Source organism: Motacilla alba, chromosome 1 (assembly GCF_015832195.1).
Source record: "Motacilla alba alba isolate MOTALB_02 chromosome 1, Motacilla_alba_V1.0_pri, whole genome shotgun sequence".
NCBI lineage: Eukaryota > Metazoa > Chordata > Aves > Passeriformes > Motacillidae > Motacilla > Motacilla alba.
Window position 1 is genome coordinate 64,780,600 of NC_052016.1, and position 27,934 is coordinate 64,808,533.

At 38.8% G+C, this 27,934-nt stretch overlaps 1 protein-coding gene across 2 annotated transcripts in view; it reads left to right on the plus strand.

Annotated features, from left to right (window-relative positions):
* Nucleotides 1-16,190, plus strand: part of EPSTI1 (epithelial stromal interaction 1) — a 50,273-nt gene extending 34,083 nt beyond the window's left edge. For both annotated transcript variants that reach the window (XM_038133952.1, XM_038133960.1), the window contains 6 exons: nt 767-860; nt 4,036-4,119; nt 6,886-6,959; nt 8,867-8,964; nt 14,061-14,093; nt 15,571-16,190. In XM_038133952.1, the coding sequence (XP_037989880.1) occupies nt 767-860; nt 4,036-4,119; nt 6,886-6,959; nt 8,867-8,954 (340 nt within the window). In that variant the 3' untranslated portion in view covers nt 8,955-8,964; nt 14,061-14,093; nt 15,571-16,190. The remainder of the gene's footprint in view (nt 1-766; nt 861-4,035; nt 4,120-6,885; nt 6,960-8,866; nt 8,965-14,060; nt 14,094-15,570) is intronic.
* Nucleotides 16,191-27,934: the final 11,744 nt, after the last annotated feature.

The following is a 27,934-nucleotide window of genomic DNA, read 5'->3' on the forward strand; positions in this document are numbered from 1 at the left end:
CTCTTTACTCTAACTCTGTTCTTTTGAGTGAGAAAAGGCTTCAATATACGTGCCTGGGAGTGCAGGTTAAGAAACTGATTCCTCACCACAGCACACAAACTCCCATCCTTTGTTTTTGTTTGTGACCAAGTTTAATTGTACTTGGTCGAAACTATGAGCAAAGTGATGCTACTTTGAAATTCTGGGTTTGTTAAGCATGCAGCTGGAAAAAGAAAATTGCCCTTGCCAGAATAAGAAATGAAAATGTTGTGCATTAACTAAAGACAAGCATTTTTTTCTTGTTACAAAATGCTTGAAAGCCTTTCTTCTTGATAAAGTAATCTCTTGTAAGGCTGCATTGTATTAACTGTGAAGGAAAATTTCTGAAAATAATCTTTTAAAGTACTTAGCTAAGATTTATAGATCTTGTAGAAGGATTTGCAACAATTCCACGAAGCAGTTGGCATCCTCATGAAGTCCAGTGATATGTGAGTCTGTTGTATAAGAGCTTTACAATGAGGAAAGCGTAGCCACTCTACACCCCAAATATGCAAATGACCATAATTGTTTGCTTAAAAAATCATCCCAGCAAATGTCTTATCCACAGTGTGGATTCTGTATCCTCTGTCCCATTTGTCTGTTTCCATAACCTTTTTTTTTCTACCTGTGATGTTTTTCAGCAGACACATGATAAAATGTCTAGGCTAGATTCCAAGGGTGGAATAAAAAGCTGTGTTTATTTTTATGGAAGCACTAACAATTCTATTTGGATTGAATTTCTTCATAGCAAAACCAATGAATTACTGAACAGATTGGATGTGGGTTTGCCAAAGAGTGATTCCTGTCAGATTGCTAATCCTGGCCCAGAATCTACAGCATGGGTAAGCAAAACCATAGCATGTGCTGTATTTTCTATCAGTTTTCCAGGTGCTGTCAATAGTGTAATGTTAGAATATCCTAATTGAGCTTAATTGCTGAGATGGAACTCAGTGAGTACCAAGGAGCCTTTCTGGGTGAATGAGACTGCCTACCTTGTCTCTTCCACACTGGCAGGGTATTCGACATAGTAGAGGACAAATCTCTTTCTGATAAATGAGAACCAGATTTATATTCTAAGGTTAGATGAGAATCTTAAGTATGCCCTGTACCCATCCACTGGTGGGGCAAGCTTTTATGAAATCTCAATAAATTAATGTCAGCAGATGCTTTACTGCATTAAAAATCCAATCAACAGAGAAGCTTGTTTCTCACTGCATCCTAAAAGTGATTCCATACACTGCTTGGGGTCTTTGTCCCAGTTTGAAGTAGTCTGGTAAGTATCAGTGTAATTAGGAAATAGATAAAGTATTGCTTCAATTTCATTATTCTTATTGACTCTAAGAGGCTTTTCCGCATACCATTAGTGTCTTCATGTCTAAACCAAGCTTTCCTACTAATCTAGAAAGTTTCAGTGAGGGGTATGAACCCTGAAAGAGAAGTTTTTCTCCTGTAGGGAGGTTTTTAATTGGCTAGGACAGAGAACAGGGAGCCAGAAAGACAGAAATTAACATTGGAAGCAACAGAGCAGAAGTATGAAAGTATCTGATCTGAGCAGCCCTCCGTTGTATACAGCCTTGGGCACCAGCTGTTGGGTAACAGGAAGGGAAGATTTGCCTCCATATTTCCTTGGATGTCTTAGAAATGGGAAAAAATCCTCCCTTTATAGAAACTGCTGCCAACAGGATATATGCGGCTAGACGCATCTGTCTTGCATCTAGTATCTCTTCCTGGTTTTGATTGCATGAAAAGGGAAGTTGATGTTGAAAATAGGTTCCGTTCCCCTTTAATTCTTCAGGATATCTTGTATCTCTGAAAACCTTAAAGACATTTTAGCAAGTGTGGGCAGATATGTAGCTAGAAAATGCCAATTTCTGCCCAGCACTGCTAGACAGAAGGTCAGTAGTCGGAGAGTGGCTTTCAGACTGTATTTTGTAGTCCTGGGTGAACAACCAAGATGAAGGGATATGGAAAGGGAGAAAAGATGTCTTAAAACCACTTCTACCTCCCTCTTGAAGCATCCAACACTTCAAACAGTGGTAGTTTGCTGTTTGGTAAGGAAGGCCTAGCTCTGCAGCTTTCGTACAATGTGAGCATTGAACTGTGAAGACAAGTGAGCTCATGTCCCCATGACTGACTTGGATTTCAGCATTTTGGTGTGCTGTCTCCATATCTATACCAAAGTGGGTGGATGGCTGAAGGAGCACTGAACTATTTCAGTTGTGCAGGTCCTACTTTTAGCCTTGGCCTTCTGCTTCGCCTACCTATGTGTGGCTTTCTCATTCCATGTTTTGACAGTTTCTCAAAGAGTTGTGCCAAATTACATCCCAGAGTTCATCTTTCACTCTGCTAGTGTCCAAGCAGATAAAATACATCATTTATCTGTACTGTTCTTTAGTACTAGCTGACATTATACTTGTCTTTTGTGTGGCTGCGTTTCTGCAGCTTTGTGAATCAAACAATCACTTGTTTGTAATGCAGCAATACGGTTAGCAAAGTCTTTCCAACCAGCTTGGATGAGGTCCAGTCTATAGGCAGAGACACAGCCTCTGAGCCAGGAATCCAAAGGACGTAACCAGTGAGTTCTTATCTAAATAAACTTGGCATGGCACCAAAATGCTTAAACCAGTAGGAAAACTAGGACTCTAATTTGGATGTTACCTTGAATGTGTCCTTTGTCTGGAGTAATTAAAAGATTCAGGAACAGTGTATTTGAAATAGTGAAGTGTGATAAGCTTAGCACGTGCCTAACATGCATGCTAAAAGGGGGAATATACATACATGTATGTGATTTTTTTTTTAATTTGAAAAACTTGTTCTGAAAACAGTCTGGGACAATGTGATTCACATCATTTCTTGGATAGTGGTATTAATATAGCACACCTAACTCAACTATCCTTGCCAAATGTTACTTCATGTTCATGAGCTAATTTGACTTCTTTTGAGTGACTCTGTCATTGATGACTTTTTTGGCCTGCTTATTTAATCAAGCTCATAATTAATTTTAATCCTGTCTTTCAAAGTGTGACCAATCCTGTGTAGATTTTTATTGTCTTCCAACTTGATTAACATATTCTCCACACAATTCTCCAAGCCATTACGGAGAGTAATGAATAATATCGGACCCAGAATGAGTCTCCCTGGACACATGTAACAACTTCTCCCAGCTCAAAATTGAGCTATTAATAATTGCTTTCTCTATTCAGTCTTTTTAGCAAATTATGTGCCTGTTGTTTTAATGGTGTCGTTCTGCATGCATATATCAAATTTTGGGAACAGTCTGTAGACCTGTAACAAATCCCTCACTTAAGTCAAACCTGCACAATTCTTGTATTAAATTATAGCGGCTCATTTTTTACCGTGCTACCCTACGGCTCTGCTCAAAGATCTTACAGTAGAAGTTCCAGTGTACAATATCCTAAGGATCCTCTAAGACCCTAATTGTAGGTTGGCTTTTTGCAAACAATTACAACTTGTGAAAGACCAGGGCTAGTTATTGTAATGAAAACCCGTTGCACAGTTATTACATTATTCATGATGTGTAGTTCACATTTTCAATTTTCTTGATGCCTCACAAATAATAGCAGGTTTGTTCTGTCCTGTCGCCCTACCTCCACAAAAAAATCCAGTGTTCCCCTCTGTTACAAGGCCTCCATTCTGCTTTTTAAACTTCGTAGTGTTTTCATTGCTTTTCTTTCTTCCCAGAATACCCCAGCTCACTATCCTGACTGTGTTTTCTGACTGCTCAGGGTATCTTTATGGTTGTTACTGGGATACAGAGTAACACTTGCTGTGACTACCTGGGTGTGATGCACAGGTGGACATTCAAACAAATTGAAGAGGCTCTAGGCCACTTCTTGTTTAAATTCTAGTCTTGAGACTTAGCTGTTTCTTAAGTAACTGGAATCATTCAACCATTTGTGTTTGTTAATTACCCATATAACAATTTGAGAATAAGGTTTGGCAGTTTGGCCCTGCTCTCACCACACTAATATATTTTTATTTTCTGCTGAACAATAGAAAAGAAGCCATGCTTATAAGCAAGCTCTTCGAGAGGATGAAAACAGCAGATTAGAGGAAATGAGGCAAGAACAACGGAGGAAGGTAATTATACATTAACAGTTTACATATTGTGTCATTTTTGCATGCTGTGAAACCAATTAAATATACTGATTACTTGTAGCCTACTCACAGAGCTTCTCTTTAGCAAAAGTGATTCAGTCACTGTTTTCAAATATTGTGAGAGAGATGAGTCAAGCTGTAAAATTTGAACAGGGACAGAACAATTATCTTCTGAGTTCAAGGCTGTATGCATCTGGAAAATGAGCTCCTTTTCACCTCTTCACTTGAATAATTGTGCAGAGAGCTTTTTGACCATGGCAACCAATTTCATAGGCTAAGGAAACCAGTTTACTCTCTTGCAGGCAGAAGTTGTCTTACTGAGGAATTAAGGATGATCTTTCTGAATTGTTTCTTTCTAGAGAATTGAGGGCCATGGGCTCTGTTTTTTCAAATGGGGATGTGGAAATGCTCAGATTTCCTGCTAATTATAGTATGCCTCTCTGTGTCCTTGCTGACTGCCTAACTAAAGAGTTTTGAATTGTCTAAAAGGCAGGCATACCATAAATGCAACTTTGAACTCCATATTCTGCATATGCATCATGCATTGCCTAAAATGCGTAGTCCCTCTGGTATAGATTTGGGTACCATATCCACTTAAAGTCCATCCACCAAAGGTGATGGCACTCTGATGGTAACCAAAGTTACCTGTCTTGGCTCCAGGTTTGACTGTGAAAGTACAGGGAGGGAAGCGCTTGAAAACCTAGCAAATAATTTGAAAATATGTGAGCAAGTGCAGAGCCACTTGCTGTGCCTCTGCTGTTACTAACATCCAAATTAATGTTAAGCTACTTCCCCAGTGGGAGAATTTTAGCACAACAAATTCCATACACTGACTTTCTTTGAGAACTGGAGAAGTTACTCATTCCCTGTCACTAATACCTTGCTTTACATGTTGGAGAAGTGTTCTCATTTCATAGTATTCTAATAACTTTAATACTGGGAAAAAAAGGTGGCGCAAAAGGCAGTCTCTTCATTGCTATCCCATTAGGTATATGCTTATTCCCAGAGCCCATACAGATGAAAAATGTTTGAAAGCCAGCCTGGATGGGTGTAAGGCTGGTTCCTGTTGTAGTCTGTACATGGATCCTTCCAAAGAGAAAATAACTACAGATGTAAATTAGCACGCCCCTAATACATGGGTTTGGTTTAAGGGACTTGTGTAGAGCTGTAGACTCTTTAGCAGTTTCCATGGGTTGCTAAGGAGGTGTTGGCTGCTTCTAAGGCTGCTCTTGTTTGCTATGTGGTTCCAAGGTCTCCTTGCCTTTACAGTTGCTAGTACCTATTGTGCAGAGTAATGCACTACTTACAAACCTACTGTAAATAATATGGATTTTAAGGGCTCCAATAATTGTCCCTCAGATATATGTTGGCTCGTTTCTACTTCAAACTAATATTTATTAAAGTAATTGTGAATTCTGTCTTGTGTGTACCTCCTAGCACAGTGTAGCTATAAAATGTGTAGGTATTGTCAGTTCCCTTTTTTTCTTCAGAACAGGTTTTAGTATGTATTGCTTGATTTAGAAATTTTCAGTACACTTTGAACACTGCATCATATACACGCAATATATTTCAGAACATTACTCCAAGAGAGGAGTCGGCATATTGGAAAGTCAGATACTGAGTTTTAATTTTCAGGTTGAATAGTTATTTAAAATAGTGAAAATTGAGGTTGGCTTTTTTATTTCTTAATCCTGTTTCTTCTTTTAGGGCTAGACAAATATTGATACACAGCACATTCTTGGTTATTGATTTTCTCCATACATTTATTGCATAGTTTTTACTTAATGTTCCACTTAAATTGATTTAAAAAAAAAAAAAAACCAGTCATGTGCTTCCATTCAGTTATTGAAGCTTTTATCTAAGCCCATAATTTTATTTTAGTTTCTATTCCTACTGCTGTGCAGTTGCTATGGAAAATATGAAAGATGGGTCTGTTCCTATGCCTTCCCCCTTGCCCTGCAAGCACAAATCTCCTTTGCAAGAAAGATCTGCAACTTCTTGGGTGCATTGCAGGCAGAAGGAGCTGGACAAACAAGCACACATACAGACCAGAGTCATACCAACTGTATTTTCTTCACAGTTTTGGCTAAAAGTTTGGTTGCATGAGCAAACTCTCCTTGGAGAAGAATTCCCTTTGACACTGTTTATATACCTTAATACTGCGTAAGGCTGGTAGTCTGCTGCAATGCTGGGGGCTTGTATATGTTCCCACCACACCATTTTCAATAAGCACTGTTTTACCTCCTCACCCTGAGGGGAGCCCTGGGGAGCTGGAGGTGACATACCGCATCACATAGCCCAGATCTCATCTTCTGCTTGCACTCTGTAGAGGCAGGAGGTGAAGGACATGTCTCCTTCTTACTCTGTGAGCGTGACAGCTGTGTCTGCTCCTCACTTTGACTTTCATCCCCCTTTGACCCACCAGGAAATTCAAATCTGTGTTTTGGGACAAGGGGAAGCAGACTGGTGTCTGGCATACCCCTAAAATGTAGGACTCTAAATGTCTGGATCCTGTAGCTTCCCACTTTTTAAGGCACAAACAAAAAATTATCCTCATGCTGAACAGAAAAACCAGCTCAGTTTTTAACATGGAGCTGTCACATAAGGAAACTGCTGCTGAGAGAAGTTCTGACTTTAACTGAAGTTAACATCATGTGGAATTAATAGGGTTTGCAGCATAAGTATGTTAATTAAAAGTAAGTTAGTTTATTTGTTTATTTGTTTGTTTTTCACTTTTATAATTTCCAGGCTGAATTATTGGAATTTAAACAAAAGCAGGAAGAGGAAATCAGGACAAGAGCACTTAAAAATGAACAGAGGAGGTAAGATGCAAAAAAATACAGAATGCACTCAAATTGAATTTCAACCTGGAAAGGGTCTCAAAATTGCAGGCACTCATGCTTTGGAAGACTATTGCAATGAGGATCCCTGACTTTGATTTGATTTCAAATGAGCCACTAATATCCATGATTACAACTGCTCACTGCGCGCAGTATGACCCAGAGTGCCTTTCTCATTTTATTTGTCCTATCAGCATAGGACACAGCAGAGAGTGGAAACAATTAATAGTTTTATGGATTACTACTAGTACAGTAGCTTCAGCTGGGACACACTTGATCTGTGTATTTGTATATGAACCTAGATATTTATATATATTTTTATACCTATATTTTGTTTTATAATGGTCTACTTTGTCCATGCAGCATCTTGTGGTTGACTGTCTCTGAGGTTAGCAGGCAGGGCTAAACCTGGGACTTGGTGTCCATTCAGATGGAACCTGCAGTGCAGCAAGGCCCTCTGCAGCTGCATTTCTTTGTGCCCCAGGCTGTGCCCCACTGCTGTGGCCCCTCTGTGCTCAACAGTTCTCATCTTTAACTTCTGTCACTTAACTGACTTTTCATTATCCTGAAGCACAGCTTTATTCTCAGCTCTGTGTTCTGCTGGTAAAAAGAAACAATGCTCAGGTTCAAAAGTAAAAACAGCATTTGTTTCTTTTTTTTTTTAATCATTATGTAAATATAAAAAAAATTGCCTACTCCTGTAGGCAACCACTCTTCAGACTGCTTTCATTTCTTTTTTTTTTCTCTAGCAAAAGCATTGAAATAATTACCCAAAGAAGTTAATGAAGGGTTTTTGATTCAGTCCATCTCATATGCCTAGACAGAAATAACCCCAGTTTTTTGCTTTTTATCTCATTCTTACCAACACCACTGTAAAACATTAAAACAACAGTCATGTCTAAGCATGTGTCAGTCCTAAGCAGTAATCAAGGGGAAAAAGTAACAGTCTTTCAAAGAATCATAGAATGATTTGGGTTGGAATCGACCTTAAAGCTCCAACCTCCCTGACGTGGACGGGGACACCTTCCACTAGACCAGGTTGCTCAAAGCCCCATCCAGCCTGGCCTGGAACTTCCAGGGATGGGGCATCCACAACTTCTCTGGGCAACCTGTGCCAGTGCCTCACCACCCTCTTAGTGAAGAATTTCTTCCTAGTATCCAATCTAAGTCTACCCCCTTTCAGTCTAAGGCCATTCTCCCTTGCCCTTTATCACATGCCCTTGTAAAAAGTCCCTCCCCATCTCTCTTGTAGCCCACTTTAGATACTGAAAGGCTACTGTAAGTTCACCCCACAGGCTTCTCTTCTCCATGCTGAACAATCCCAGTGTGAAAATATTTTAAAAAGATTGAGGAAAACGGTGTATTTGTCCATGTTTCCAGGCTGATAGAGCAGTGCAAGAAAATGCTAGAATTTCACAGCTGGATGAAAGTTGTCAGCTGCATAAATTGTCTCTATTGGTAACAAGCTTAAGTAGGTTCTTCAATTTTTTTATTAGGAAATCAGTACTTCTAGAAACTTTCCTTATGCATTGAAAGCTGAAAGATTACCTAAGGTGACTTGTCAAAATATGTAACCTCCTAAAAAAGGTGGGTGGTGGTACACACGTCATCTTTCCATGGAGAATTTTGGCGCATCATGAACAGCAACCAAGGTGTGCCTCTTAATCCCAACAGGCTGATCCCAGGATAAGGATGCATCTGGTGAGTTGAAAATTAAGGCTACCTGATCTCATGCCCTTCCATGGTTATGCAGCATAGGCTTTAAAAATACAGGAAAATGGGCACTGAACAGATGGGAAGGGAAAGCCACTCACAGAATGTTAAATTTCAATAGTTTCTCAACTTCTCAGCTGCCTTCCATCATTATTCATTTTTTATTGCACTTTAAGGGTAAATAATGCTTTCCTGGACCGACTCCAGAACAAAACACAGCCTAATAACATCTACGACCCTGGATACACTGGACTACCTCAATAATGGCACCTTGGTAAGTTTTTTGGTACAGAATGCAAAAGCAACAAGATTGTTTAAACATTGAATTTTTTTACCACGCACTATTATGTGTCTATGTGTGTTTAGCCTGCCTGACAGAACTTACAGCCCTGGCTGGCTGTCCTTAATACCTTTCAAGAAGAAATTCTGTCTGAAATATAAGCTTTTCAAATGGGAGGAGGGAGGAAAAGCTCCTCTTGTAGCAGAACTCAGTGGCTTTGTGTGTGAGGTACTCACTTGAAGGAGCCACATCCAAGGTACTTCCTTAAGTTCAGAACAAGGATAGTGAAATCTTTAGGGATTTTTTTAAAGTCTTTAAATGAAATATGCTTGGATATGCTATAAATATTTTAATTTGGTATTGAAGTTAGAGAGAAAAAAAATCTCATATCTATCTATCTATCTATCTATCTATCTATCTATCTATCTTTCCATCTCTTTCCATGTATAGCTGTTCATTTTTTACCTGTATAAAATTATGACAAAGAAGGCTCCTCAACTACATTTCATTTAAAAACAGTATTTGTAGAGATTCTTTGAAGAGAAGATATCTTGACTGTAATCTATTAAACATCCATTCATTTTTTTCAACTGTTTTAATGAGACATTAATGTGACTGTTGTTTAGAATTGTACTTTTCAGTGTAAAAAAACCCCAATTATATGTATTTCCCATCATGGAATTTTTCATTAGGCTGAAATTCTATTGATGAAAGGACCCTAGTACAGGAATGGAAGAGTTAGGAAGACTAAGAAGCAAAATTATGAGAGTCTAAGAGAATTTAGTGTGCGTGACAGTGTAGAGAAAGATGTTTAGCTGATAAAATATAAAAGCTTGAATTGGATTTGTTGGTGAGGATGTGTATGTCAGCCAGTGAATACCAGGAAGAGTTCAGTTCAAGCATCTCCAAAGTCAAGGCATGGTTAAAAAGCAGATATTCTTGCTACTGGAATTTTCCATGTACTGGAAGTGGGAAAAGGTTGTCTTCATCACTACAAGCTTTGGGCAAGCCCTGGGCTCAGGAACCTTGTGCTGGTTCTTGTTCTTGGTGAGAGGAGACAGGACATGCCAGCTCAACCTCCCATCAGGTCTCTGAGCAGACATCAGCAGCTGTACAGATCTGAAACACAAAGCACATCAGGCAGTACAGAAGCTGATGGAAGCCAAGTTCCAGATGTCCAGGCTAGTTAAAGAGTGTGAGTAAGAGAGCACAGTGTATGGCAGGCCTGAGCCACCTCCTGAAGGACAGCATGTCTGCAGATAGCAGAATTAGAGACTGCAGGTGGGACACAGACACCTGATAGTGGAAAAAGATAAAAGTCTGATGGAGGGGGCCTGGTTAACAAAGGCAACAAGGGCACTTTGTGTCTTTTACCCCCATTTGTGTACTGTTTCCTGATAAACTCCAAGGAAAATGTGGGACACAGCCAAGATCCCCAGCATCTTACTTGAGTATCTCCATCAGAGCACCTGCCTTCACCCCTGGAAACCTTGCTGTTGTCTGCAGAGGTGGCAGTGTGTGGTGTAGGAGTTTGCCTTTAGCCAGATGCACACACCCTCTTTCCCAGGATGAGTGTTGGTACCACCAAATGAGTGTGCTCAGATAAGGCACAGTTTTAACAACAGATGACTATGTGAGGGTTTTTTTTTTTAATATATAAATTCAAAGAATGCATCAACACAAATGCAATGAAACCCCATGTATGGAAGTGATAAATGTCCTACTCTGTTATTTACTTGATGACTCCCAGAGAGCCTGCCTTCTGTTGGGTAATGCTAGATCTATTTTTCCTTTATGTTATAGTGTGAGATTTGAAGACTAAACAGAGAAGGAAAATACTAAAATATGAAAGAATATGTCATAGTGGATAGGAATTAAAAAATGAGTATTGGTAACAAGTACAAGAAAGAAAAACAATCTCTCAAAAGATAGGCTGGCGGCAGCAATCTTAGTGTCTTTGATTATACCAAGATTCTTCTCCTTTCCTTTGGGATTTAAAAAAAAGAGCTGAACTCCAGGCAGGGCTTACAAGTCATGTAGTCTGCAGCCTGGTGTTTTACATTACAAGGAAGCTAACTGAAGCAGGTCAGACTATATACTAAGATTAAAAGAAGGTAAAAAAAGTTCCCAAAGTAAAGACCTGAAGGTAATGTTTGAGCCTGTTCCTTCTGTGCAGTGGCACCAAAGAGGAAATATTTGTTCTTTCTCCCTCTTGTATTTTTTTTTCCTGTTTGAACTCTGTACAGTCACAACAACTTCACACTTAACAGAAACTGAATGTTGTGCTCTATTGTTGATGTAACTACTCTATTTTTCACTGTTAGTTCTATTAGCCTGGTTTCCTAAAGAAATGAAGTTTGTACCATCACGCTGTCTGTCTGCATGTAATAAGGTTTCCCAGCTGCTGGCCAATCTTAGCCAAATTTGAAAGGGATTATAAGTCTCAGAGATAATTAAATTTCTGTGTTCTGTGTTTTGTGAAAAGCAGTGACTAGCACAGGAGACAGCCCAAAACAGTGCCCACTCTGAGGGGTGGTGCATTCTCTGCACTGTTTGACTGCAGCCCTCTGGCGGATCAGCGTGGGCACAGCTCCAGAGCAGCTGCAGCTCTGCCCTGATTTCCCGGGGGCTAGGGGATTCAGAAAGGGACATGGATATCACAAATGACATGGAGAAAAGGGGAGGAGGCTGAATATATTGTATATGTCTGGGAAGAGGGCAGGAGAGCAGTTACATTGTCCAATTGTCCCCTAAGCAATAGGAAATGAGTTTTCATTAATTCAAATCCCCTCCAGACATTTTGTGTTTTAATAGGAATATTTATAAGCTGTTATATCAAGAAGGATCTTCATGACTGTAATTTTTCCAGCCTTTTTGATTATAAATGCCAGGGCACTCTCGGGGTGCCTATGTAGTTTCCTTTTTTAATGGGAAAACAACATAATGAAGTTCCACTTCTATCTGTGAGCTATTGCACCCTTGAGAAAGCTCCAAGTCTTGCTGTATGCTATCAAGAAAGTTTTAATGTCCTTTGCACTGCCTTTGACATAAGGATAAACCTTTCAGGATAAGAGGATAAGAAAATTACTGCTGTCCTTTCAATATCCAAGTTTAATAAATAAGATCATGTAATGGGATCACAGAATGGTTTGGGTTGGAAGGGACCTTAAAGATCATGCAGTTCCAAACCACCTGCTACAGGCAGGGACACCTTCCATGAGATCTGGTTGCCAAGTTGGCCTTCAGCACTTCCAGGGATGGGACATCCACAGCTTTTCTGGGCAACCTGCTCCCATACTTCACCACCCTCACAGTAAAGAATTTCTTCCTAGTTTATTCATGATTCATCTGGGACTTAAAACTCAAACAGTATTTGTTCACTGTTTTGGCACAAATGATCAGTAAAACACTTTTGTTGTTACAGAAGAATAACTTTAAAACAGTAGCACATTTTGTTAGTCAATGCCTCATGAGATTTGCCCATATCCAAGTATGTAAGGATTTGCAGAGACCAAAAGCTAATGCATGGCAGCCTGTAACAGAGACCTTGTTAATTTTCTGCATGAAAATGGGGCACTGTCAAGTACCTTTTTGTTTATTCTGTAAGTGGGGGGAGGTCACATTGTGAACATATGAAATTTATAGGTCTCCTCTTCTTTAATGAAATACTCTTGTCTTGTTGAAACTCTGTGAGCCATAGCAGACCCAGAATCTAGAAGGCAAGGTGACATATTACATCTTCCTGTCTCATGTCTCCATTATATCCAGTGTGATGCATAAGAATGAGAAATGCTCCCTCAAGTGCTGACTCTGCTCTTTCAATGGATGCATAATTCTAGATATTTGCTGTGCAAAGCAACTATGGCCTGAATACACAGGTGTAGTGGGACAGGAAACCCCATTCTCTTCCTTTCCCATGTGCAGAACAGGAACTCAGTAAGATGCTGGATAAATTTGTTTTGAGGAATATGATTTACGGATAAAACTATTTTGAATAAACATGGTTTGTGGGTTTGCACTTTGTTTAGTTCTTGCAGCATAACCCATGGGAAAGTTTCTTTGGAGTCTCAACCAGCACTTGATTTATGCTGTTTGTGACCAGTTGAAGAGGGAACAAGTCCTGAAGTTTACTGTTGCATAGCAAAAAGGGCCACAGCTCAAAGGCCCCTGAAGTCACAAGGCCAGCATGCATGTCACAGGTTTTTGTAAACAATTCATCTTTAATATGCTTTCAGAAGGATCAAGTTGCACTAAAAATGCTGCTTTCCCAGAACAAAGAAAAAGCTTTTACTTAATATGGGAATATTGAGAAGAATATTTGTATAGAAGGTTCCAGAATGCAATCCATAATGGTTACATTTGTTTAAATGAATAATGTCATTTGCTAACTTAGCTTTAACTTGGTTAGTCTATGTACAATCTGAGTTGAAAAGGTTAATAATTCATTTCCTAAAACTGGTTGTTTTCTTTTTTGTTGGGTTTTTTTCTTTTTACTGAAAGTAACATGCTTGTCTTTCCTGGCAGAAAATATGGAAACTACTTAGCACAAGTATCAGCATCAATAAAGGGACCTTAGATGAGTAGGTCCAGGCAAGCTATAGCTCAGTTTAGTGACTTAGCTCTGGCAAGGCTGTCAAAAGTCATATGCAGATGTGTTTCCCCTGTCTTGATCTTGAGCTCAATCATTCTTTGCTTTGAGAATCTCATCCTAAATGAGAAAAGTGGCAGTCTGGGCAGGAACAGAAGAAACTTTTCAGTCTTTCAAATTGTGTGAGGTTAAGGATTGAAGACTCTGAAGATATTTGAAATACTTCTAGGTTTATTTTATTTTTTTTCTCAGCAGAAGCAAGATATGTTTATCTCTTGAGTTAATACATCCTGCTATTTATTTAGAGTTCAAATCGAAGATGTTTCTTGCTAGGACTGGAATCTTGGAGAAGGGTTTGCTTGTTATTTTAAGTGGAGTTTCAAAACGATTTCAAATAATCAAGAATGTGCCACACAACTAGATAACCATAATTCCTTGCATGGAATATGTGATTGTATTGTACGTTGTACTGTACCAATGCATTTTTTTTATTTTTATACAGGAGTCAAACTACTTGGAATAAAGGAGGCGCAAGGTAAGAATAATTAATTTGTTCTTTTTAGGACCAATGTCAGTATTAATTTACTTTTGAATTTGACATTTCATGATGACAACTTATGTAGTTCAATTTTGAAACAATATGAGAAGGGATTGTAAAAGAAATGTATTCCAATTCTCTGTTCAGGGAGCCATGCAATGGCACATACCTAATCTGAAACATGGTTTTTGTAAGGAATTGCAGAATATGTATTGCAGGTAAGAAGAGCTGATGATTGCATTGAAGGCATCTTCTGGGAGCACCTTGATATTTAGGCTAAAACTTCACTACAGCCATGTTCTCTGCATCATAGACTGTGCTAGATAAAGCTGAACAGCTGAGGAATGTGGCTGGGAGTGCAGGAGGCGACTCAGTAAACTTTCAGTGTTCTTAAGTGAAAGGGATACTCTCGTGGGCTGTGTTCTTCCAACTGTTTTTCAAGAACAAAAAGGGAGACTATGCATATCAGTGAAGGCTGTCAGTAAAACACCACTACTGAATCAGAGAAATCAGACCCTCTGCTTTAAAATGTCCTTTTCTTAAGGCTCACTGCATCTGTGTTCCTTTCTGAAAGGGGTTCCCTATCCTAATTCTCAACTCTAATACAAGTATGTCTGCAGAGCCTTTACTTCTAGGCTTGTAGACTGTTGAGGCAAGTTCAGAAACTGACAAAGATTATTTGTTCCTTAGGAGGTGGGTTTGACATAACTCCTTTTTTTTTTTTTTTTGAGACCTGGCATTTTATGAAAAGGAATTTAAAATAATCCAACTTTTAAAAGCCCCTTGCTTCCAACCCTTCTCCCACAAATCTAGATATGAGACTTTCTTCATCATTTGCTACTCAGCAGTTATGTTAATGTTTTTGCAGGAGGGCTTTGTCCTGAAGACAGTATCTAAACAATATTGTTGGCTTCCCATGAGTTGTCTTTTCAGTTTTATGAGAAGTAAAATTGTCATTAAAAATTTACTCAAATTCACTAAAGAAATGGCACTGTGTAGATAAAAGCAATTCTCTGGAGGGGCAGAAATGGCTATTTTTTGCAGTCCACAGTTCTACCAGGTTTTATAACCTGTGGACAGCTGAAGGAGTTCCATGCATTGGATCCTTTGTTGTTTTCACCATATTTACAATGCCAATAATGTACTTACTTATGAGCTGTACAAGAAATATGGATGGGTGTATCTTTAAGCTTTGTTTTACTGTTGTTCTGAAAACACATTTCAGCCTGCTACGTTAATATTTTGTTCAAAGAGTTATTAATATGTCTGCAGATAATTAGAACATTTTGAGAATTAAATTTGCAAAAACATAGAAATCCCTTCATGGAGGCTTTACATAATTAAAAGCTAAAACCTGTTGGAAGAAAGGGAAGACTTTATTTTCCAGTGGACTTAATCCCTGAGAATTTGACTTTGAATTTTGTTTTTGTTGTAAAAGATAAATTTTAATTCTGTTTTCTCCCTCTTGTTACAGGGTATTGCAGAAATATTCACTTTTATCTGGCCTTGGCCAAACAACCTCATAAAAGCTCCAAGAAACTGGTCTTTATTGTGATTTTTTTCTTACCCTGACTTCAGCTGCACACCCTCTTCATGAGCAATCTGCAGAGACTGGTTTCCAGCTGTCATTATTCAGGCATACATATTTGAAACAGCTGATTGTGAAAGTCTTATTTAATTTTTAATAAGAATATGTGTAATTTTTTTTCATAAATTGTTTTGCCTCATGGAGAATGTAATTATCCCAGTCTTCATGATCTCTGGAAAAGAAGACATAAGTGACTGCAGAAACTGCAGTAATATCTGTGTTTACTTGCTGCTCTTTACCCAGAAAAAAAGCATTTCAGAGACAATCTAAAAAAACAGGTAGAGAGGGTTTTTGTAGGAAGGAAATGTTGCTGGGGCTTTGTTTGTTTGTTTGTTTTCAGTTTGTTTTTGTGAGAGTTTTGTGAAATTATTTTACTCTTGTACTCAATAGCAGACACTCAAGAAGAAAAATGTGCATTGTAGACAGTATCTTTTAAATAAGTTCTTAGAAAAATACATAACATGAAAGAAAGAAATAAAGCTTGAAATAAAACTGAAATGCATTTGATCTCTTCACATCTTTTGTGATACGACATAGTGTCTTTTCTCTTTGTCTGTTTTACCATGGTAACTTCTGTTACAGGAATGGGGAGCACTACTCCAACATTAGCTTTAGTTTCCTGCTTTTCTTTGTCCCTCTAGTCCAGTGGAATTTAATTTGTATCTCCCTGTCTCTGAGAGAGATGACAACCTTTTAATGCTTTCTAAAAGTCATCACATATGACCAAGGTACTTCTAATGTAAAAGAAGTGTTCACAGTTACATAAACCATGCAGAAAAGAAAAAGTATCTGTGGCATTTTCAAGTATGTCTTAGGCCGAGTTAAAGGTCTCCAGAGCAATTTTGTTCAGCATGGAGGCATACCATGGTATTTTTCCATCACCCTTGCAATATGGATACTTCATAATGAGTCACCTGAAGGTTTTTTTGAACCACGGATGTTGCGGTGTTTGTGGGACATTGCAGCAGTCTTTGGCTCAAACAATTACTCAAATGTCTCATACTGCTAGCCAATTGATGTTCATAGAGAATGCTGGAGATTTGGCAATATTTTCTGGTTTAGCCTTTTTTTAGGTAAAAATTCCTGGGAAGATTTCTTGGGAAGACTTTTCCATACCTACACAGTGGTACTGTACAGCAAGCGGTGTTTGGCTGTCATTGGACTTCTTCTTTGGAAATTAAATTACCCCTCCCTCCAAGAAATCCCTGACCTGGCCTCCTTTGGTAGATATTAGGGCTGGGGCTGAACATCTGCAGAGTGGGCAAGATATACATGCATATACATATATTTCAAAGGAAATGTCTCTGCTGTAGTCAGACCCTGGTATTGTACTCTAATGGGACTCACACTTGTAGGTGGTCTTTTTGAAGCAGTGAACCCAAAGGCTGAGTGGGAGGGGAAGTCACCATTGTCCCCAAGAAGTTAATATTCAGTCTGTGTTGCTATGTTTCTGTATTCAATGAAAAAGAATTTTTATTAACCTGCTACTTTCACATTCAGGAACAGTGATGACAGGTCACCTTGAATAACCTCTTCCATTAAGCTTTTTTGCTTCCTTTGGGCTGTCTTCAAAGTGCTTTCCCTTATCCAGCATTTCAATCTCTTTTTTGAAATGCTGTCTACAAACTATTTCAGACATTAACTATTCCAGCCCTTTTAATGGAGAAATATCAGAATTTTTCCTCCCCTATCTTTCTGAACAGAACAAACAAATCTATATGAACAGTTGCCCAGGAAGTGTCTTTAACAGCCATGCCCTGCAATGGAGATGATAAGAAGTTACATCCATCCACAAATTGATGTTAGCAGGATGTCTGGAAAAAGCAGTCCTTATCCTGTTGGAAAGCTTCCAGTATCTCAGAATTACCACCTCCATACACACATAGCCTGCCCAAACTGTAAGTTTGAGAGCAAAGGGATGTCATGACATCTCTTTAAGGGCATTATAATGAAATAAACTGGTAGTAGACAGGGAAAACAGCTTCAGGTTTGTCGAGAGTTAGGAACTGGTAGCTGGGCTTCCTGTCTTTTCTATCTACTTCTTAGAGTAAACATTTGATAAAGGTTTTCAAACTCAAGTATTTTCTCTAGTTACAACTTACATAAACCAAACTAATTATCTTTGTACTGTTGTATAAAACCAGATTTTATTTCTGCATAACAGTAAATGGAGGGTTTGGGGTTTTTGTTTTGTTTAGTTTTGTTTTTAAATTGTTGTTGTTACAATACAATTTGCACTGATGATCTCCTTGTTTATTTTAGAAAAAAACCTTCCAGCAGGGAGTTGCGTGCGTCTGGAAGCTGCAAGAGGAAACCCCCTTGCTTTTTCATTGCTGAGTCAAATTCATTTTAACAAACTGACTGAACCATTATGATCAGCTATTCTGAAATCCAATATAACTTGACAGCTAGAGTCCTATGTTTAGATTTTATGGCCTGCCTAAATCAGAAACTACCTTTCTATGAAGAAATGTAGTATTTATTTAAGGACTTGCAAGCCTGGTTCTCTGTTATGTACCCAAAAGTTGTTCCAATGGTTTATCTATTCCTACTTTTAAAAATATCTTCCTGACTCCTAGTATAAACTTACCAAGTTTCATAAAACTGTTAATGAATTTTCTTAAGCATTTACTTGGTAAAGTAAAAAGCATTTACTTTGGTAGAGTTTTCTGCTCCTGAGACTCTTCTTTTTCTTAATGTGCAGAAATTGGACTGCTTCGTTCAATTTACAGGTTTTGTTCAGCTTTTATTTTAAAAATATTCTGTATTTGAAGAAAGCCTTTGATGCAGTGGGATTTGGTGTAACTATGTCTTCTTTTTAGTATGTGCCCAACTACTCAGACACTAAGGCAGAATATTATAAGCTACTAGGAAAGGGAGTTAATCCATAGCTTACATTTTATGGTACTCATCCATGTTCAGTTCACGCCTCTACGTCAAGAAATTCAAATCCCTGTCTCATGTCTTGGAGAACATTTTAACCACCAGGTTCTTTAGAGCAGTTCTCAGCACCCAGGCTATGTGGACTCTTCTGCTTTATGCAAAAGAATAGAAATTCATGTGAAATGAGAAGGCAACGTGGCTTTGTCTGTTCCAGCCGGATGTTACTGCTGCGGCCCATGCCATGGCTCTGCTCCCCATCATAGTCTTTGGAGCTCTGAGCAACCTGGTCTCATGAAAGGTGTCCCTGCCCATGGCAAGTGTTTGGAACTGATGATCTTTAGGGTCCCTTCCAACCCAAACCATTCCATGGTTCTATGCTCCTAGTGGCTCACGCACACTGACTCCTTCACACCTCCAGATATTTGTTTTTTCTACTTTTGCTCCTGGAATACAAACTGTCTGGCAGAAATCCATTCTACTCCCCCCTCTAGGTATTACTCCTCATTGCCTTCAGTCATTCCCCTTTTCTTGTAATCCATGGGTTCTTCCTTAGTACTCTTGACTGCTTCAACAGCCTCTTTTTCTGCTACATCCTCTGGAATTAAAAATGGAAACAATACTATTGCTATTTGCTGCTTCAATGTAACATTTATTCTGTTGCAATAATTTCTCTTTCCTTTCTGACAGACCAATATGTTTTCTTGACTCCTGTCTACATCCCCTGTTTATCCCATCCTTTTCCATCTTGGCTTGGGGCTGCATTAGGAAGAGCATTGCCGTTGGGTCAAGGGATGTGATAATTCCCTTCTGGCCAGCACAGTGAGATCATCAGGAGTGCTGGGTCCAGTGCTTGGCTCCTCAGGATGAGAAATATGTGGACACACTGGAGTGAGTACAGCAAAGGGCCATGGAGGTGGTGAGGGGACAGGAGCATCTTTAATATGAGAGCAGACTGAGAGAGCTGTGACTGTTCAGCCTGCAGAGTGTAAGGCTCAGAGGGGTTTTATGCATGTGAGTAAATACTGGGAAGGGGGGAAGTGAAGGACATTAATTCAGATGCCGAAAAACAGGAAAATGGGCACAAGTTAAAATACAGAAAACTCTATTTAAACACACAAGCCTTTTTTTTTTTTTTTTTTTTTTTTTAATAGCCTATCAGGCAGTGTTACAGATTGCCCAGAGAGGCTGCTGAGTTCACATCCCTGGATTGTCGTGAGCAACCTGCCATCAATGACCCTGCTCTGAGCAGGACTGGATGCTGTAGCAGCCATGGGCAGGCACCTCGCTGATACTGACACTGCTTGTAGAGGTGAGAGCTTTCACTGTCACTGGGTAGAAATGGAAGCTTGAAATGAGAAAATTCACTGAGGTTCTTCAGTCTCTCATTAAAGACTGTCCAAATTTCAAACCATTCTAGGGATTTCATCTGAACTCTCTCTGATCTGCTCTCATTAAAAAGAGTAGGTTTATTTCTTGCCAACATTAATTCTTTTTTTTTTTATTTCACTTTGAGCCCCCATTCCCTGTTCCTAGCTGTTTGATCTTTGCACTTAGCTCCTTAATTAAAAGAAGGCAAGCCAGCTTTTTCTGCAGCCTGGACCTCTCTCTAGGAGCTATCTTTATCTCTCATTCAGTTAGTGCCAACCACAATCTTTACCACCAATTTCTCTTTCCTTCCCTCCCAATCCATGAACTCCCTTGAACTATATTTGGGTAAAAAACCCTAACAGAAATGTTATTTTTGAAAGATGATTTCCATTTAGTATTTTCTTTTAAAGTCTCTCTAGCAAATTCTCAATTTTCTTATCTAGACTTTGAAGTTTAAGTAGTTCTTTATTTTTCTATGAGAAAGTCACATGGCCTTGTATAACTCTGCTCTTTTAACAAATGCACAATTTGGCAGACTGGAAACCCCACCATAAATGCAACTCCTACCTATTCAAACTTTAATCTTTCATTAAGCCATGTTGTCTGGTATTAATTATGCTGTTCACCCTTAATTCTTTATTGAGCACATCTTCTTTTGCTTTCCTAAGATTTTGCCCTGGGTAAGCATTAAATTGACAGACCTAAAGTTAGTTTTTCAACACATTATCCTTTGGAAACATTGAAAAATTTATTTCCTGTCTTCTCTGTTCAATCTTTTGGGCAGTCACCATATCTCAGAGGATTTATCCAGTATCCTGCTTTGAAAACAGCATTTTTACAGTCTCATCAGTTGATACACTTACAGCCAGTGGTCTAAGTTCTCTTTGTTGATATTTAGTAACTCACTGCTTTACTAAAAGAATAAAAAATATGTATTTCCCTATTGCCATCTGAAACAGTCATCTGTCTGCTTCCCAGAAATAAGTAGTGTGTATATTACTATCAGAAGTGAGGATTTTGCATTTTTGCCTCTTCCCGGGCACAGTGATGGCTGTAGAGCTAATCTGTGGGGGTGGCAGAGTTTCTGTGCTGGTGTTCCTTTGATCTCTGCCTGGAGTGGGGTGTTTTCACAGCCGCGGTATACGACTGGTGGCCACTGGAAATTTCATCTTCACAGAAGATAAGCTTTCAATAGCCACCTTCCATATTTACTCCCCCAAGGAAAAAAGTTAAGTCTTGGGTTACAAAGGCAAAAATAAAGTTATGAAAAGAAGGAAGTAAAAAATGCAGCTTTGGCATAGCTCTGATAACAAAGGTCTTATCCAACTAACTTCAAAGATATAATACCACAGCTCAGCAGCCAAGAGGAGAACAGCCAGGTTGAATCTTTACAACCAATTTCTCAGCTGGTTGGTTCAATTGAATAGGATCAATTAAAAAAACTAGGAAAAAAAAAGCATTTCTCACCTTAAGAATCTACAATTTCCTCCTTAATGTAAACTATCCCACGCTATCCCGCACTATTTCTTGCTCAGCTTTTGTGGAGAGACTCCACTGCTACTGACACTCTCTTCCTTCCTTTTTTTTTTTTTTTTAAGGTGCAGAAAACTTGTTGGCGTGCTTGATTTGCATTTGGTTTGTTGATCTACACGACTGAAATGCCTTCTCCATCTTCATGGAGCCTGGTAAACACATGTTGTGCTGTTTTAGCACATCTTGAAGGTCAGCAATTGCTAGCACAGCAGAGACCAGAGCCTTCAATCCCAGAAATTGGCCTGCTTGTCATTATTCACATACCCGATCCAAGCACATTTGAATAAAACAAAGACACTTGTTACAATGAACTAATCTGAGCCTTTTACTGGAGGTTAATGTAAGTGCAAACTTTGCAAAGGTGAAATCTGTAATACACAAGGAAGTTTCTCAGGTAAATTTCATCCAAGGTGCCCATCTTCTTTTTAACCTGAATAAAATGGAAAACAAATAAACAGGAAAAAAAAAGCAGAAAAAAGCCCCAAAGCCCCAGACAACAAAACCAAATCATTAAAAAAAACCCCAACCAAACTCTTTTTTTCTTTTTTCCATTTTCTCCCAGAGGCAGGAAATGGTTTAGTTTGGCAGGCTAAATTTTTTTTTTTTTAATTAACCTTTATTTCACATGGGTTTTCAGAAGTTTTGCTGCGTCTTTTCACTCTGGATCAATTCTGATTATTTTCTGTTCTCTTGAACTTTTTTTTCCTGTATGTGAGATCAAAACTTCAAAACTCAAAATGCCAATTGCTTAACTCTTTGAATCAATGTCTCTCTTGGCTCTCCTTCAAAAAAGAAAAAAAGACTGTTTGAAGCAGTGATTCGTTCTGCTTTCTCTGTTTAATCTGAGAAAGTGCATTGCTTGCTCTTTGCACACTGATAATTGTCTCCAGCAGAAAGCAATAAAAAATATTTAACCAGAATAAGGTAAATTGATAATAAAAACCACAGCCATAAAGATAAAATAATTTAATATACAGATGCAATGTGATTACTCTCTTACAAGTTTCAGCTCCTTTTGACTTCGAGTAGGATGGCCAGCACTTGGATATCCTGCAGGTTACCCAAAATGAACCTGCAGAAAGGACAGCTTTTGAGACTTGAGAGTGGGTCTGTAGGCTAACAAACAAGTACTAAAAACAAATGTTACTGTGTTTTTCAAATTCTAGGATTTGTAGAGGATGTCTCTCTTACTGGTTTTATTTCAATTCTAACACAGGCAGCAGTAATTTTTACAGCAGTCTTCTAATGGTGTGAGACAGAATAAAGTGCAAAGGAATGTGGAACACAGATATGGAGGTGATACAAGTAGACCTCATATAGGTTTGTAGGAGAAGAGAACACAAGTTGTTACTGAAAGAGCAGTTTATTTTCTCTTCCAAGGAGTGTTTCTACTGAGGAAAGGATTCAGTTTTCTGGAATGTTTGGAGAACAGATCTGTGGAGCCATCTGTTAGGGCATCTTTGACACCTGAGATGAATCAGCCTCTGAGAATGTCTGTCTGTCTTTGCTTTCTATGGAGAGAATACAAATGATCACCACAGACTATGTTCCTTTTTTTTTTTTTTTTTTTGTTTTGTTTTGTTTTGTTTTGTTTATGTGAATCCTAACTAGAATAGCTAAGAGAAGTTACTTACTTGCAGCATATTCCCATAGTTGCAACTATGTGTGTAGTCCTGGAGCCTCTCTAAAAAATTGCTTTCACAAATAAGCACAAGGGTTTTCCAGGAGGTTACAGCACTCCACACTTCAATTTGTCTGTTATCATAAATTGGTCTTTCAGGCAAGCAAAGGGTTCAGAGTTAAAAATTGAGGCCTTGGCACTAATTGATATCTATTAGCTGAAATAATATGTTGAAATTTGTGGCAGTTTAAGCTTAAGGGCCATCTGAGATTAGGAATCTATTGTGTGAGCACACAGCATGGTGCATGGCTGTTTGCTGAGAACCCTGGACCCAACAAGGCTGTGTTTAAACAGACAAGGCTGTGGGCAGGGGAATGGAAAATGGAATACAGTGACACCTGCTCATGTATATATATATATATATACACATGAAATGAAGTCTGTGATCCTACATTTGGCACCACTGAGTAGCCCTGGAGTGGGATTGTGAGAAAGAAGTTCTGACTATGGCTAACTGGCATCTTCCCCTTTCTTGCCTTCCTACAGCCTGCAGAGGCACCTCTGCCATTGATAGGCTTTCATCCACATCCCAACTTGAAGACACCTAGGCAGGGTGAGGCCTTGAGAATATGATGTGTTATGATTTTATGGTTGCTAAAAAACTTTTTCATCCCTGAGCCACCTTGCTTCGCTTGCCAGGCATCCATTTGAGGGAGACAGAACCTCACATAAATACTGTGTACCAGTACTGAGGTTTGTGTCACTTGATACACTGTTTCATCCTAAAGGCAATATAGGCCACACAGACATACAAGATACCTTGAATCTGACAGCATTTTAAATAAATATGTATGGTCAGATCATAAAGAGGCATAAATCGGTATAACCTTGCTGAAATTGGGTCCCTTAAGCTGCACCAGTTATATATCTCAGTGCCAGTAACTCTGAGCAGCTGAGTTTCATGCATGCAAGGAGTCACACAATTGCCTCCAGGCACATTGGGGGGATTTGCAGAAACCCCCCATGCCAGATTGGGTTGGCAACAGACTTAATAGTGTGAATCCTTTCGGCAACCTACAGTCTATTCCTACCACACCTGCTCACACCTCCTAAACACATAAACTATGCACACACTGTGGGTGCCAAAGCAGTGGGATCATGCAGTAAAGTAGATACTGGTGATGCCCACGAGGTCAGTGATATGCCGAGCCACAGCCTGATCTCAGTTACAGCTAAAGCCAAACAATGGCAGAATCAGCCCATGTGTACAATTGCAAAAAACGTAGACTGCAGAGCTGTGAGGCCAAGGATCTGGCTGTTATGTTCAACCCTTCCACGTGTCAGAGAAAAAGGTCGGTAGTGTTATGTGCTAATAGCTCCCAGAAGTGAGGAGTTAGTCTTTTCCATGAACACTTCCTTGCTAATGGATCTATGAAGTGTTTTCCTTCTTTAATAAGGTACAGTTAGCCTGCCAGAGATGGTCCTCTGTGCCAAAGCCTACTCATGCAGGTTCTACAAATAATTTGTTCCATTTCCCCAAGCTCCCAGCAAATGGTTAATCATTCATTGAATAAAGGTTGCATTTCTCAAGCATTAAGGGGCCATTAAAAGTCTACCATAAAGTTTTGCAATGAGCTTTTGCACTCAGCATCCAGCTGTGTCACTTTCTCTATTATCTGGCCTTGTGTATGTATTGATCAGATACAGCTGGTTCTGGAGAGACCATGTCTGTTGCTAGGAATAGATCATGCTGGAATTTATTAACTCACTTTGCTGAGCTCTGCCACCCCAGTCAGCACTGCAGCATAAGTTGTGTTCACTCAGGACTTCCACTCCTTATTGAATGAGGATTACATCTGAGCAGCAGGGACTGGTGAGTCATCAAAGGATATAAATTCCAGGCTCTGTTTAAATGTTAAAAAGGTGGTAAATGGATGATATATGAGCAGTTAACGTCTTCTACAGTTGGGAAAGCAGTGTGCTATAAACAAGATTTATTTTCAATATATTAAAAATTTCTTGAGAATTCTGCTGATAAATATCAAAAGGGGCTTCATTCTTATTGTGCCATAATTAAAATGAATGTTTCAAAAATGCCTGCCCCAAGGCTGACAGTAATGACAGTGGAAACAGGTGAAGAAAATAAAAGTTAATGAAACTGGACCAGAGTTAAGAGATGTCACAAAATTGACTTTGTTCCATATGTGCGCTTTCCATTTAGAAATATTTAATAGTAAGCATATAACTAATATTACACTTATAAATTAATCTTTGGTGACAGCAAATAGTTCATTATTGGTTACTCAGAGTCAGAGTTTAACACTGAGCGCACAGCTTGCCAAAACCTGTCAGCTTAAGGACAAAAATCTACAAAAGATGACAGCAACAAATATGCCACACGTTTAATCTTTTGGATACTTCTCTGCGATCTTCCGGGGGGCACCTCAAGACAGCTTTTTGTTGGAAGTGCTGGGTACCTGGGTACCCCACAGGGCTCCCCCCACAGCAGAGGGGAGCATCCAAGTGTGCCTATGGCATTGGCACTAAGTCTGTTCCCAGCCCACTCTGCTATTGGGGTGGCTGGAGGGCATCCACATGTCTGGGGACTGAGCAAGTCAGGGAGCACCATATGTTCCCCCCTGCTCTTCAAAAAAAAAAACCAACCAAAATCACCCTCAACAACAACAACAACAACAAAATGGGTGTGAATTAGCTTTTAGTATTACTTCCTAGTTTGATCATCAGCAAAAGAAAAAGAACAAGTTGTCTTTGTTGTAGGAGGACTCCGCAAAAAATGCAAGAATGCAGCAGAGTGCAGAATACAGAATGCTTCATCTAAGCTAGCACAAGGAGCAATTCTGTCTTAAAACTGTGAAGGGGAGTCACTGGATGCATGGCCAAAGAAACCTGTCTCAAAACCATAGTCTTCTTGAAATAAAATGCCAGCTTGGAACAATACCAGATGGGATATGAAAAATAATTTTTAAAAACTCATAACCAAACATAAAAACTCAATTTTTTTAATTACAGTAATCAGAATATAAAAGCACCTGAAACAATGAAATAAAAATATTTTTATGTTCTATGTCTAAATAAAATGCTTATAAGAAAGAAATGCACTTCTAACCTGATGATATCATGAGAAGTAGGTCAGGAAGAAATATATTGAATTTAGGAAGGAAGTCCTGAAAGGAAACAAAGGGCTGAAAGTCATAAGAAATAAAGAAAAGAGAAAGGAGCCAAGGGGAACAGCTAGATAGAGATGGAAATTAAGTGTCAGTCAAGCCTTTAATAGCAAGATGTATGAGCAAGATTTAGGTGTGATGCACAGCTCAGAACTATTACAAGCCTTTCTTCCACATGCCCGGGAGATAAAACTTCATTCTGAGGCCCATCTTTGGAAGAAGTCTTGTAAAAACAATTGCATTAAAAGAAGGTTGGTCAAAAAGCCTATATACTTTCTTTCACAAGGCCTTTATCCATCTTGTTTTAGTGATCCATAGCACCAACCAGTAAAAGCACAGTAGTTTGCTAAGTGCAGTGGTACGGTTTTAAAGTGCCACAAGCAGCTGTACAAACTCTACTGATTTCCATATGACTTACAGGAGGACAAAAGTCAAAGAATCAAGGAAGAAGGAAATATGTGGAAGAGATAGGCCTAGAATTTATACTGCTTACAAAGGACTGATACCTTAGTACAGTATGGAAAGCATATCACTAAGCTGGGACAATAAAGCAGAGGGATGTTTCTCTGTGGAGAAAACTTAAATGTTCTCATATAATTTCAGTAGTGTGTCAATTCATACACTAACTGTATTGTAGAATAATAGGGAGCAAGTGACAGGACTTAGCAATTTTAATGAATTGTGATGACATCCACAAATCCCAGTCTGCTGACATGAATTATCCTCATTTCTTTACTTCATAATGGAAATAAATGAATAAAAGGAAGGGGATAGAGGTACTTTTCTATTGCTAAGTAAGGCAGCAGTGCAGGCAAAAGTAAGAACTATAAGGTGTGAAACAGATGATACACCACCATGAAAAGTAATGACAAATGCCTTATCCTCACCATGAAAGGGAAAAAGGTAAAATAATTCACTGATATTACATGACTCCAGCAAGGTGAAACTTAGCTTTAGACAATGATGCTGAGCAGCAGAGCTAGATAAATTTTTTCTACAAAAAGCCTGGAGAGTGGAAATCTTGACTGATAATTATTTATTGTATGCACATTATTCTGACTGTGGACAATACTTTTATCTTAGTTAAATTCTTCCATGTAACAGCAAATTTTCTCCCTGTCCTGTCCCTTGAGGAAATTTTCATAATTGTGGGCATTTTTATTTTGTTACACTGAGACTTATAATGGCTTCAGTAGAAAATGTAAATTTCAATTTTCTACTTCTTAAAAATCTTCCTTTTCCATCTCTTTCTAAGCAGTTCACAGATAGGATTCATCTGCATCTAAAACCAAAATTAATAAATCAAACATAGTTACCTTGGGGTCTTTTTTGTGTAGTAAAAAAGGTATCTCTGTTGGAAGACAAATCCTATCCTAAGATGAGTTTTTAATGTCTCATTTGAAATTATTTTTGGAGGCCCATATCACTCCATTGGCTACAGAAGGAGCCTCCTGGGAATAGTTCAGCTTTAGATGTCCACTGCTAGATAATAAAAGCAGGTTGATTTGGATCCCTTGAAAATAATGAGACCTTTCAATTCCTCTATGGGTTGTGAATCAATGGAGCATGATGAAACTGCATCAGAAATCAGTGAGCACCATCTAGGAGTCCCGATTCTTCAAGTTCTATCAGGTCCTCTACTTTGTTCTTAGAGACCCCA